This window comes from Tamandua tetradactyla, chromosome 1 (genome assembly GCF_023851605.1).
Source record: "Tamandua tetradactyla isolate mTamTet1 chromosome 1, mTamTet1.pri, whole genome shotgun sequence".
Classification (NCBI taxonomy): domain Eukaryota; kingdom Metazoa; phylum Chordata; class Mammalia; order Pilosa; family Myrmecophagidae; genus Tamandua; species Tamandua tetradactyla.
This window is the reverse complement of record NC_135327.1, coordinates 231,589,246-231,603,478: the sequence shown is the minus strand read 5'-3', so window position 1 is coordinate 231,603,478 and position 14,233 is coordinate 231,589,246. Positions and strand designations below refer to the sequence as shown.

At 54.3% G+C, this 14,233-nt stretch overlaps 1 protein-coding gene across 1 annotated transcript in view; it reads right to left on the bottom strand.

Annotated features, from left to right (window-relative positions):
• LOC143682890 (cubilin-like) overlaps nucleotides 1–14,233 on the bottom strand; it is a 247,417-nt gene that overhangs the window by 139,382 nt on the left and 93,802 nt on the right. The window contains exon 27 of the mRNA XM_077159299.1: nucleotides 8,441–8,591. Coding sequence (XP_077015414.1) covers nucleotides 8,441–8,591 — 151 coding nt within the window. The remainder of the gene's footprint in view (nucleotides 1–8,440; nucleotides 8,592–14,233) is intronic.

The following is a 14,233-nucleotide window of genomic DNA, read 5'->3' as shown; positions in this document are numbered from 1 at the left end:
AGACAAGGACGTCACGTCACCACTGCCATTCGGAATTGTACTGGAAGCTCCTGGCAGAGCAGTTCAGCAACAAAAAAGAAACAAAAGACATCCAAACAGGAAAGGAAGAAGTAAAATTTTCCCTCCTACAGATTTCATGATCTTTTATATAGAAAATCCTTAAAATCCACAATAAAGCTCCTAGAGCTAATAAATGAATTCAGTAAAGTGGAGGGTACAAGATCAACACCCCCAAATCAGCAATGTTTCTATACACAAACACTGAACAATCAGCAGAAGAAATCAAGAAAAAATTCCTTTTACAATAGTAACTCCCAGAAGCAACTATCTGAGAGTAGATATGGGACTTGTAAACAGAAAACTACAAAACATGCTAAAAGAAATCAAAGAAGACCTAAATAAATGTTCTTGGATTGGGAGAAAATATGATTACGATGTCAATCTTCTTCAAAGTGATTGCTTTTCAAAGTGACAGTTGAGTCAACCCAACCCCAATCAATACTCCAACAGCCTTATTGGTAGAAGTGGAAAAGCCAATTATCAAATTTATTTGGAAGGTTAAGGGTCCTGAACAGCAAAAAATCTCTTGAAGAAGAAAAACCAAGTTGGAGGACTCACACTTCCTGACTTTAAGCCATATCACAGAGATCCAGTAGTCAGAAAATCATGGCAACAACAGACACGTTGACCAATGGATTCAAACTGTGAGTTCAGAAATAGACCCTCAGGATTTAAGGCCAACTGATTTTTGACAAAGGTGCCAAGTTCACTGATTTAGAAAGGAATAGACTCTTCAACAAATGATGCTGGAAAAAATGGATGTCTATTTGCAAAAGAAAGGTGGACCTTACCTTTCACTATATACAAAAAAATCAACTCAAAACAGATTGAACACCTAAATATAAAAGCCAGAGATACCAAACTCCTAGAAGAAAATGTAGGGAAGCATCTTCAGTACCTTGTGTTAGGAAATGGTTTCTTAGAGTTTACACCCAAAGTACAAGCAACAAAAGAAAAAACTGATAAATGGGACCTCATCAAAATAAAAAGCTTTTGTACCTAAAAGAACTTTATAATGAAAGTAAAACAACAACCTACATGATGGAAGAAAACATTTGTACACCACTTATCTGATAAAGGTTTACTATTCAGAACACATAAAGAAATCCTTCAACTTAACAACAACAAAAAACAACAATTTAAAAATGGGTAAAATACTTGAATAGAAATCTCTTTAAAGAAGATAAACAAATGATCAGAAACTACATGAAAAGATGCTCCACATCATTAGTTACCAGGGAAATGCAAATCCAAACCACAATTAGACACCATTTCCCACCATTACAATTACTACTATTAAACAGCAACAACAACAGAAAGTAAGTGTTGGAGAGGATGTGGAGAGACAGGAACCCTCATTCTCTGCTGGTGGGAATGTAAAATGGTGCAGCCACTGTGGAGACAGTTTGGGGGGTCCTTAGAAAGTTAAGCGTCAAACTGATACTTATCAAAATGACCTGGCAATCCCACTTTAGATACACCCCAAAGAATGAAAGCAGGCGTTCGAACAGATATCTTCACACATTTTCATAAAAGCAGTATTCACAATTGCCAAAAGATGGAAGCAACCCCAGTGTCCATCAACAAATGGATGGATAAATAAAATGTGGGCTACACGTGCAATGGAATATTATTCAGCAGTAAAAAGGAATGACGTCCTGAAGCACACAGCACCTTGCACGGATGCACCCACCTTAAAAACATCTTGTTGAGTGAAATAAGCCAGACACAAAAGGAAAAATATTGTACGATCCTGCTTACATGAAATACCCAGAATAAGGAAATTTCATAGAGACAGATAGTATATGACAGGCCACCAGGGCTGGGAGAGTAGAGCAAAGGAGAGTTACTACTTAACAGTTGCAGAGTTTTGTTTGAGGTGATGGTAAAGTTGCGATAACAGATCTTAGTGACAGAAGCACAATATTGAGGATGCAATTAATACCATTAAATTGTACACTGTAAAGTGGCTAAAATGGGAGATCTATTTATGTACATAAATGTATGTTACTACAATAAAAGGGTAAAAGTAAAATCCTTAAAACAAGTAAATACATACATACTGTTTCTGTTTTTAACACCTTGAAAGGTGCCTCGCAGGTGAGGCCAATTCCCTGAGTCGCAGGGGGCAAGGAGGGAGCAGGGGGTGGGGCAATATGTGGGGGGGACTGGGAGGTGGGGGGAATGGGGAGGGAGGTGGGGGGAGTGGGAGGAGCTGTCCTGAAGAGGCCTTGCTGGGGCAGGCAGGATGGGAACTGGCAACTAAGAGCTCTGACGTAGGGAGGGGCGAACGAGGCAGGTGAGACGCGTCCTGGAGAATACCTTTGCTGCCCAGACTTCCTCCTGATACATCTATGAAATATATGTGCAAATACTATAACCAAAAGGATTCTGGACAGAAGCTTTCTGGTCTCTGGATGATGAAAAGAAGCCAGCTGAAACTGACCAGGAGGAGATGGTGGCAAGTAACAAGCCCCACACGTGCTCAGGGCCCCCTGGCCTGGTGTGGCTGGGGCATCCCCCACAGCCTTGCTGCCCCACTCACCTGGGAGGTGAGCAGCAGGTGTAAGTGTCTGTACACAAAAGTAAGACCAGAAGCAGACGGCCTCAGAAACAAGTCATGAGCTGGGCCCCAGAACCCCCAAGGCCTGGCCTTGAGGCTGTGCAGGGGTCAGTCTGAGGAACGCTGTGGTCAGCTGGTACTCCTCGAGGAAATGGGAGATGCAACTGGAGAACAGGTCAGGGAGAACAAAGGGCAGGGAATGAGAAATTCCTCGGAAGGGAAGGAAGGGGAACAAGGAAGAAAAACACTCAGTTATCGAGGAGAGAGAGAGAGGATAAATGCATGGTGACCGAGAGAGAAAACAAGGATGTGATGGTCCAGGAGAGAGAGAAGATGAAAGCGCGGTGACCAGGAGAGGAAGAGGAGGCAAGTGCGAGGTGACCCAGGAGAGAGGAGAAGACAAGCTGTGGTCCTCATCGAAGCCACTTTCTTAAAGTGTTCTGGCATGTGGTGCTGATTCCTTCTCAGGCCACTCCCCACTCCTGCAAACTCTCCTCGCTGGGAGGCCACCCCATAGGACATGGGGGTGGTGTGGGGTACCCCCACCATGGGTGGAAGCCTGGGACCCCAGCGCTTTGTCCGAACCTGAGCCTCAGAGCAGCCCTGAGCTCCTCATCCCAACAGGCCCCCCAGGCTTGGGCAGCCCCCGGGCCCTCAGCTCTGGGGCACCTGCCTAGAGACCCACCACACCAGCCAAGCCATGTTTGGTGTCCAGGCCACGCGGCCTGCAGGGCCGAGACTCCCAGGGATGGGCGGGGCCCAGCAGTCCCCCAGCTGGGGAGGGGAAGCTGCCAACAGCCAGCCCAGGGGCAGCTCTGAGAATGGGGTGCCTCACCCTCACAGAGCACCCACTGTTGCCGCGGGGACCAGGAGGCCCTTTACTCGGGGTGGGGGCCACATACATCGCCTTAACCATGCCAGGCGGTGTCACGAAGCCGCCCACCCACCCTGCACCCTGGCCTTCCCGCTGCCAGGACCCCTCATTCTGCAGGGACACTGTAGGGAGAAGGGACCCGGCGAGGTCCAGCACAGCCAGGGGCCCCACGCCTCACCCCGGACCCTGCCTCCCGCCGTCGAGGCCTGGGCGCCATTTCCCGGGGGCCGAGTCTGGGCAGTTGCCTACCCTGCCGCTGCTTTGCCCCCCCGTGCTCTTCCCCAGAGTCACAGCAGCTGCCGGAGGAGATGGGGGCTGGGGGTCTGCACTCGCGGGCCGGGCGGGGGGCCTCCTTCCTGGGAAGCCAGCACACCCGCACCCCTCTTCTTACCGTGGCAGGGGGCTGTGTTACCATAATTAAGGTCGGCAGGTGAATTTATAAGAACGTTTCCGTGTTAACCCCCCTCGTGTAGGCTGTGAGTGATCTGCAGGAGCAGAATTAGAGGGAAAACCAATTAAGGACAAAGGACATGTGGCTTCACTTAGGGAGCAACCCTGCGCCCCTGTAACGCAGTCTCCCCCCCCGCCCCCCGCTCCTGAGGCCCGCGGAGACGCCTGGGCTGGCACCAGCTTCTTGAGCACAAAGCCTCAGCTACGTGACACGAGGGACAATCAGGGCAACATGCAAGAGAGCCCACCACGAGGGGCCTCTGGGGACAGAGTCACTGCTACACTGAACAGTCTCTGTTCGGTGCCAATTTAGTCATTTGGGCTGCCATAAGATTTGAAACTGTGAAAAAAAGTGGTTTCTTTCTTAGTTGTACTGAAAAGTGCAGAATCCCCTGGAAAGTTTGTGCAATACCTGCCAGAGGTCGTTGCTAGGGAAGCAGAACACAAACAGAAGATTCGAGAGAGCCCCTCCTTGGGCCCTGATCCAAGAGACGCCGCATTGTGCTGTGACTCGGAAAGGCGGGAGGCTGGAGGTTTCTCTTGCTGTCACTGTTCCCAGAGTGGCAGTGACACAGAACTCGGGCGTTTCCGGCCGCAGCGCCTGGGAGGGGCCTGGGCTCCGAGCTCCGGGTCGGCGCGGCCGAGGCCCACTCAGTGCCCCGCTGCCTGCCGTCGTCAAGGGGACCGAAACCCTCCAGGGGGCTTTCCACTACCCCGGGCCGCCTGCCTCTGCTTACGCAGCCGCGCTGAGAAGGCGCTGGACCACAGTGTGGTTTTCTAAGTCATCCTTGTTCCAATTTCACAAGTAGGAGGTAATTCATGAACTGATTTTAAAAAATGAGTCTCATTCATTAAAAACTTCTTGGCAAAGAAGATACGTGAGACATCTGTCATGCATAAAAATCAGATGCAGTTGCTAATGCAGAAACCTAAGCTTGGGTTCTGGGCTAGGATGGGATTCGTTTTCAGTTTCCATGCTTAAAAATATCCCGAAAGTACCACCAAGATAGAAGCTCAAAGCATCAAAGGGACCAAAGCAGGCAGGGCAGGCTGTGTGGCAGTGACAGCCCGGCAGCACTGGAAAGCAGATCTCAATCTCGGCAGCACCAACAGTTTTTAAAAGCTTGTTTTTACTTAAATTTCTGCCCAAACTAAACAGGCCTTCTCTATCTAGCCCAGGATGGTCAGGCGCTGGCAGGGTGTTGCTTTCTCCACCACTCGCTGGGGCCACTCGCCAGGGGAAGGGAACAGGGTGGCGTGGAGGGCGGCTACGGGGCGAGTGGGCGCATGACTGCGCGCGGCCCGGGACTCTCGCCTTCCTGGAGCTCTTCACGGCCCTTGGAACCCCCAATGGGCCTCTGACCCGGGGAGGCGTCCTGCCTCCCCAGCCCTGCCCGCCCCTACCGGCCCTGGAGACAAAGGGGTCCCGCGTGGTTCATGCCGAGCCCCGACATGCGCGCCGCCCTCCCCCGCCCGCCTGCTCCCGGCTCGGGCCTGCTGACCCCGGCCAGCGTGCGGCCCTGGTTCTCCTAGTTCTGGGGCTTCAAATGGCTTGCCCCTCCTCTCCGCCCGCGGGAGCCCCGCCTGCGTGCCCGACCCGAGCGCGCGCGCCAGAGCTTCCCTCAGGGTCTGCGCACCTTGGGCCACGCTCACAGCTCACCGCACGCAAAACGCCCCGCCTACCCAGCCCAGCGCCCTACCCCTGGGAGTCCCCGAGCTCTTCCCCGCTCCCCCCAACAACACCCCCGTCGCCCTCCCTGCTGGGTGCCTGGGGAACACGGGCCCCACGGGGGATCCCTCCAGGGGTGCAGGGACAGAGGCACGAGCGCACCACCACGCAACACAGGGAGAGGGCGCCGCATGTGCCCCAAGCCCCACAGGCCCAGGGCACCGCCCCGCCCCCCACCCCGCTGGGGCCCTGGGCGGTGGCCCCCACCGCTATCCTGCTCCAGTGTCCCCCAACCTGGCCCGGAGCCCTGGGCCTCCCTTCCTGACTTCCTCCAGCACCGGCCCAGACTCATTCTAGAACGCACTCTGCACACGTTCCTTGATTGCCACCTCAAACCTGCCCGGGCCTCTCGTACCTGCTCCGTGCAACCCCCCACCCCAACTCCCACCCCCAGACCCCAGCCCCCGTGAGCTGGCCTCTGGGGCCCCGCAGGCACCACAACCGACTCCCCTGCTCTACACACCTCTGAATGGGGCAAAGGGAAGCCCCGCTGGCCCCCTCGGTATTATGGTGCCCATTGAAGTAGTGGTCCCTTCGAGGCACCCGCTCGGCCACACGGCTGCCCTGTGCGCAGCCCGGGCCCCTCCCCGGCTCTGGCTGGTCCCTTCTTGCCCTGGGTGTCGCCACCTGCGCCCTGGCAAGGACGCGGCCGGGGGACTCTGCTTCTGCACGTGGCCTGCTGCCCATCCTACCGCGGTGACCTGGAAGTGTCCTTCCCTGCCGGACAGCGAGTGTCCAGCTGGGGGCTGGCTGTCGGGTGAGAGCACGGATGAAAACCACATCCTCACCAAAGCCCCACTTGCGAGGACCAGGTGTCCATGCCCCGCTCACGACTGGCAGGGACCCCGAGCCTCCGGGCGGCCCGGCGTGTGGCAGTGCCCACCCAGGGTGACGACTGCGCCGCGCCTGTGCTCGGGATGCATGGTCAAGGAAGGGGTTCAAACACGGAGCCTGTGTCCTCTGGGGCTGACCTCTGGGGGGCCACACACACTCCCAGTGTCACGAACAAGAGTCATGCTGTGGAATGGTTCCCCAAAGGTCCCACTGCAGGGAACGACTGACGGGCTCTGGCTCACACTGTGGCCTCACTGAGAGCTCCGGCATGTGGCCTGATGTGCAGTTTAAAAGCTGCAGCAGTGGACACAACCACGGGCGGGCAAGGTGCTGGCCAGTGAGCACGGCCAGGCAGGAACCCGGCCAGCTCCCAGCGTCCTGAGCCAGCAGATTCCCGGAAACTGCGGCTGAGGAATCTCATTACTGGGTAAAAAGCAGGCAGCCAGCCCCGCTGAGCGGTGAGGTCATCGCCGCTTCCCTTTGTGGGAATGCAAGCCCTGCTCGCAGGCCCTCAGCCCCCATTGTGCCCAGGGGAGGGGCTCTGGCCTTGTGTGTGCATGTGAGTGTGTGCAAGTGTGCATATGCGTGTGTGTGTGTGGTGTGTGCATTCATGTACATGTATGTGTGTGTATGCACACGAATGCATATGTGAGGGTGCACACATGTGCATCCCCTCTCGGGGGGACAGGCAGGGCCCTGTGAGCGCCTCCCGGTGGCGGGTGGCTCGTGCTCCTGCCTGCAGGGTGGGCTCCAGGCAGGCAGGGTGGTCTGACCCAGCCGCCCTCACGAGGGGCCTGCAGGGGGCCTGCGGGCTGACGTGAGTCGGGCTGAGTGATGGGTACAGGCTCTCCTCCCGCAGGAGCTGGGAGGGAAAACTACATTTGTAGAGTCTGTTCTGCTCAGCAGAGGTGGCCATTACGTGACCTCGGTAATAAATTGCTGACATGTGCACTCTAGCTGGGAGTTCTGGCTATCCTCCCAGAAGAGATGCATTTTGATAAAAAGAGTTATCTCGGCCCCAGGGAGCTGTCTCAGTCCCTACCCAGTTCCCAGACAACCACCTGGGCCCGGTCACGTCAGCTAATTGGAACACGGCCACTACTGGGTAAGGGTACGATAAACTGCATGCAGCTGGGGAGAGAATCTCATGCGCGAAAGGGAGAGAGCATCGTATCCAGGAAGAAGATATTGTGCTGTGCATTTTTGCCATCCAGACCCTGAATGCTGTCTCCGAGACTCCCCAGCACTCCTCTTCAGGGGATGACGCTGTTCCATCTGGTGACGTAACTATGTTTCATTTCTAATAATCTTTTAATTACTTTCCCAATAAATTCTGTTTTATATCACTGAGCCTATAAATGAAGCGGCCACAAATATCACGTGGCCTTTCGTGCAGCAGGATTGCTCAGAAGTGCTGTCTGGACTGCAGGGGCCTCTGATCTCTTCCTGCACCATCGTCAGCAGGAGCAGGAGGGAGGGGTGTGAGGGGCTCTGTGCCTGGGGCCCAGAGGGGAGAGCAGAGGAGGGGGACAGGAAGGAGGGCGGGGACAGGGCAGGCTGGAGCGGGAGAGTCGGGCATGGTCCTCTCTGAGTTGTTCCCCCCTGACCTGTTATACACTCATGTGCACACACACGTGAGCACATACATCACAAGCGTGCACACAAAATGAACCGCACACATATCTAACGTGCATGTGCACACACCTCCAGGGAACGCTGTACCCAGGACCAGCCTCGGGGACACAGCTGGGCATCCCTGCAGCTGGCCAAGCTGGTCCCACTGGGAGCCTGGAGGATGACCCCTGGCTGGCCCTGCACCCCACCTGGGGCGCTGCTGTGCCAGCACCTCTGGGGCAGAGCCCCTTCCTTCACCATCCCTCCCTCCCCCGGCCCTCACGGCCTGCTCGGCCTTCTGCGCAGGCGCACTCACCGTGGATGGCCCACTGCAGTCGGAAGCCCTTCTCGCCGCTGCCCGCACCGTCCGTGTGGAACAGCACGCGGAGCTCGGGGCCTGCAGAGGTCCCGGGCGGGGGCAGGTCCATGCCACAGAAGTGCCCGAGGTGCTGCCGCCCGTCGAGGAGCTGGAAGCAAAGAGAAGGCCGGGTGGATGGTCTGCGGGGGGCAGGGGGGCGAGGGGAGAGCGAAGCGTGGACAGTGACCTGGGAGCCTGGGGCCAGGGCCAGCACGGGGAACAGGTCAGCCTGGACGCCAGGCCGTGGCCTCCGCCGTGCACAGGGGCTGTTCCCTGACGGTGGCTGCACAGCTGGTGGGGGGGTGGGGGGCGAACAAGCTTCCTAAAGTCTCCCTAAAAGGCTAGAGTTCTGGAGCTGCGAAAGGCAAAGGCGAAGCATGTTGGCCCAGCTCTGGATCTCACTGCGCCCGCGGGCGTGAGCGGGCCCTCTGATGCAGCCACTTCAGGGAAGGGGCACCCAGCGCTTTCCAGAAGGGTCTTTGCCCCGTCGCTGGAGTCCTTTACAAGCAGAAGGGACTTAGACACAGAGAGAGAGAGAGAAGGAGAGCAAGCCACAGGAAGTAGGGCGCTGAAGTCAATGGACAGGGAAGAGAAGTGGCGGGAGGGGCGGCCTGGACAGGAGCAAGGGCCATGGACGGCTGCGCAGCCCCGCCCGCCAGGCTGGGGAAGGACGCGTGGCCTTGACAACGCCCTGATCTGGACTTTTAGCCTCAAAACTGAGCTAATGAACTCCCATTGTCTAAGCCAACCCTTTGCATGGTATTTGCAGCCCAGGAAACTAGGATACAAAAGGAGAACCCACCAAAAATGACCGCTGGTGACCTCTTGTTAATGCCAGAAGTTTTCCTTGCCAAGATATTTTTTTGTTTGTGTATGAAACGTGTACACGTATCTACATATGAACACGTGTTTGTGTACTTTCAAGCATGCAGGTGTGTGTGTGTAGATTTCGTTCTCTGGTTCTCACTAAGCATGTCCCTAAACTGCGGCAAACATCATTTTTAGTGGTGGTGTAAAATGCCACTGATAATGAAGTTAAACTAAATTCTTCTATTTTTAGCAATTTATTATATTTCCACCTATTTTTCCAACTGAAGTATTCATTTCCATTCTGAAATTTTCCTTAGGAAAGAATCCTAGGAGGAAAATGGTTCAAAGAGCACAAGCTTTTATGGTTGTTGAAATATATTATTAGGTTTCTTCCTGGAAAGTTTACTCCAGCTCATGCCCCATCAGCCCCTTATGGAAATACTTCCTCCAGTGGGTCTTGGCCATGATAACACTATTATTTTTTAAACCGATTCTGATTTGATAGTAAAAGTTGTTTTGCAATTGTCTCTGTGTCATTTCCATCACCCTGAGGTTGAAGATTTTTTTTCACGTGTTTACCGGGATTTAGATTTCTTCTCTTGGAACTTTCACTGAGGTCTTGTCCATTTTCCCCTGGAGCATTCGTACATCCTGTTAATTTCATTAGACACACATCTCCAAACCAAAACCACCTGCCTGCCACGTCCCTTCACTTGGAAAGAACACAACCATCCCAGAGGACAGGCTGTCCCATTTTCTTGTCCCTGGAGTGTCCACATCTAACACGGCTCCACGGACTCCTGGGGTGAGCTGCCCACGTCATGGAGAATGCCTGAGAGTGAATATATGTAAGAGTGCGTGTGTGTCTGTGGGTAAATGTATAATCTGGTGTCAATACATTCCAAACTGACCCTGTGATATGACATATTGTTGGAAACATACTGATGGTTCGTGAGGTGAATTTCATACTGTCTGGGCACACGGTCAGGCAGAGCTCTGCTCTGTCACTGTGAGGGTATTTTTGTGGATGGGATTTGCATTTACAAGCAACAAAGGAAGCTGCCCGCAGGAATGAGGGGCATCTCCTCATCCCATTAGCTGGAGATATTAAAAGCAAAATGGAAGGTCTCAGATGTCAGAAGGTTTTCTGACTCCAGTTCAGCACTGGCTGCATTTCCAGCCAGCCAGCTCCTCCCTGGAAAGGACTTCAATGTTACTTTTATCGGAGTTTCCAGCCTGACAGTTCAGACTTGCCACAGTCACGTGTGCCATTCCATTATAATCAATCAGTATCTACCTGTCATCTTTCATCTATCAATCTATCTATATCGCCTACTACCTATTACCTACCTCTATCTCTCTCCATCTCTCTCCCCCTCTCTATCCATCCCTCTGTCATCTCCCTTTCTCCTGTTGGCTCTGTTTCTCTGGAGAACGCTAATAACGTGAGCATGGAAAATTATCACCATGTTTTCCAAAGCACCACCACGGCGCCTTCCACAACCCCACCGCCAGACATCGGCTTCCTGGCACTTTGTGGCCGGCCAGCCACAGCCCCGCTCGCCTGCGCCCTCAGCAGCCGCGACCTTGCCCAGGGCGGGATCCTGGCACAGACAAAAGCGTTGCTTTCCCACCGCATTCATGCCAACAGCACTCTGTCTGCTACATCTGACCCTGAGGGCTAGGCACATCTGAGGGTCACAGACCCCAGCTTCCCGTGCCCTTCCTAGCAGTGAGAGTCCGGTCCTTTGTGTCCACTCGGCAGAGGGGGGCCTGGGGGGCTTTGTCCAAAGCCGTGCTGGAAGCCAGCGGTGGCACCCACAGAGTCTCCCCGCGCCGTCCCCGCCGGTGCCCGTCGGACGTGGGGGCCTGGGAGAGCCGAGGGAAGGCAGCAGAGCTCAGAGAGGCTAGGGGCCCAAGCTGTGGCTCACCTTTAACTAAGCATTTTAACCTAAGCATTGCAAGAAAACTGATAAAGAGGTTTGCTTTTCAGGATTATCATTTCTGCTTTCTTCTCTTTAACAGTGCTGCTTCGAGTGTGTATTTATTATCACATTTCTAAAATTCTAAATGTCTGTCAAGACTTCTACTCCTCGGGCCCACCCACGTCCACTGCGGGAGGGGTGCCGCGGCCGGCTGCCATGGTCCTGCAGCGTCTTCATTATCTGTAGCCTGTGAATCCCACCCAGCTCAGCTCTGGTTAACACACAAGTGAGCCGCTGCCACGGGGAGGCCCGGCAGCTGCACACGCCTGCCGCCTCCCACCCCAAAGGCGCTCCTAGCTTGGGTCTGCAAGGTGGGGCCCAAAGCGTCCATCATTTTATCCTCATCCACAAAGGAAAGGTGCAATTCCTCGGGGACCACAGCCCCAGGTTCTGGGGGTTGGAATCCTGCGCCGTCTTTGAAAAGCCAAAGCTTTAAGTCCGGCCAGCTCAGGACAATGGGGCATTTCTGCCTGCCACTCAGCAGGGCGCGTTCACCAGCCTTTCTCCCTTCTTTGAGGCGGTCCCTCAATCCCAGTCCCAGCCCCAGATAGCTGGTTGCAAATGGGAGTGGGGAGCGGGGGTGGGGGTGGGGGACACCTAGGAGCTACAATTAGTCTCCTTTCGCCTTTGGAGGGGAGGGAACGAGCTATTGAAATCAACGTCAAAGCACCACTGATGAAAACGCTTAAGTACAAAGCCACATAAACTTTACTAGTGCAGGACCGTCCCTAACGGAAAACGTCCCACACCCCAGCACTGCGTCCCTTCAGAGGCTTACACTGAGTTAAATCAGCGCCTGTGTTTATATTCACGCAGATGGCTAACGTCATCGCCACAATTCATTCCCGCGTAAATTTACCACAAAAAGGAGCAGTCATTTTTCAAAGTACACAAATACACTGGTTGCCATGGAAACCAGCCTGGGCCTCTGCTTCCCAACTGTTTTCTGAGCAGAATGCAAACCCAGGGCACTGGCCCCGCCCCGGGGGCCTCCGCCTCCCAGGCCTGCAGTCTGCTCGGGAACAAAAGTTGAAGCCAGAGAGCCCAGAGCGCACTGGGGCCGCGGCCGGAATGTGCACACCCACATCGGGGGGCAGCACGCAGGGGTCACCTTTACAACACCTGGAGTGTCCGCTCGTCTCCAAGGGGGCAGCTAATGAATCCTCAGAGGCGGACCTTCGCACACAACAGTCTCCCGGGGGAGTCTCCGATCGGTGTCTCCCGGGGCCTACTCATGCACGCCTCTGTGGTGCGGGAGCCCCCCCACACCCCAAAGCAGCCCCATGACTGTTCGGACACCTAGGAGGAAGCAGGTCTCTGCCGGGGCCACTTTCACCAATTCCCACGCGTGCCCACGCCATCCCAGCCCGCGGACGAGGTCAAACCGAAGACCCAGCGTGGAGAGCACGGAGGGCTGCGTGCCGGGTGGGCAGTAGGGACACATGGGCCGGACGCAGCCCCACCCTGCTCCCGGAGCAGAAATACACTTTATGAATCGCTCCGTTCCACAAGCGGAAGTGTCCTTTTTAATGCATCTTTGCTTCTTGATTACTTTATGATTTTGAAAATTTGTGATTGTAACATGAAGATTTTCATGATTATCTCATGTATTGAAGAGAATGGGACATATTCAGCATCTTTTGTCTAGAACCATTTTAGATTCACAGGAATTGGCAAAGAACTAAACCTCAGCCACTGTGTATTACAGATTGACACCTAGTTCATACTTAGATTTCTAAGTATTGTTTTGCTTGTTTCTTTGAAGTTTCTCTGGAAGAAAATTCAGATTTTTGTATAGTGGAGGATTACCGTCCAACATTAATTAAATATTGTCCACACAAAAAGTAACCCCAGGGTTTCTTTCATGTGATATTGTTAAAATAGGGAGAGGTTTCTGGAAAAACTTACGGTCCATTTCCTATTACAAACCATCAAAACTTCCAAAGAAAACAGTCCTTTAGCGCTTACTATGTAACTGAAACAATTCACCTGTAGGAGGGCAAATCCCAGGAAGGCGAGAAGGTCTATTTCTCACCAGGCAATGCACACAGGGGCGCTTCCCAGGCCATCCGAGAGTGTCGGAGGGGCTGGCAGTCAGTGTCATCACAGAAGACTCTATTTTAAATGGACACAGGGAAGCCATCTCCTCACAGGGAATAACATACTCTCTGTGGGTTGCTACACCAGCTCTGGAACTTACTTAGAATGTGAGCTTGTGACAGTACCCTCCTCTAAGGTAAACTTGCTCTGTCTACACATTTGGCATCACAAAGGAACTTATCTTCCAGGCTCGCAAAGGAGATGAAACTCGCCACACTACGGCTCTCATACGAGACCAGCGGGTGGAGTGTGCTTAAAATGTTATTCTAATTATCCATCACAGGCCAAGGAAACCAAAAACATGTTCCAAAGAAAGCATACCAAGAATACCTCTGAGGAAAGAAACACAATGGGTCTGGGAACTCTGCTGACTCACTAAAGCCTTTTAGCCAGAAGGTCGCGGCAGCCCACCGGGGGCTGGGAATCCAGAGCCGGTGCGGGGCTGCAGCCTGGGGGTTGGGGGGCGCCCAGGCCTGGAGGGCACGGCCTGGTAGGGGCTCCAAGGCCTGGGTAGGGCATGGCCTGGTCAGGGACACTGAGCCCTTGGGGGTGGACGTTTCAGGGGTGCCGAGGTCCAGAGGGCATGGCCTGGTCAGGGGCGCCGAGGCCTTGGTGGGGGGATGGCCTGTTCAGAGGCACCAAGGCCTGGGGGGACACAGCCTGGGAGGAGGCACGGCCTGGTCAAGGGCGCCGAGGCTGGGGGGGGTGTGAAGCGAGGACAGGCCCTCCCGGAGCAGCACCGTGCGCCGACAGACCAGGACGGTGTGGAGGGGAGGGACCAACGGGGGCAGCAGGAGGGGCGCCCCTGCACTAGCTCCTTCCACAACCCTCTGTCCCACCGCCTGCCACCTGCACC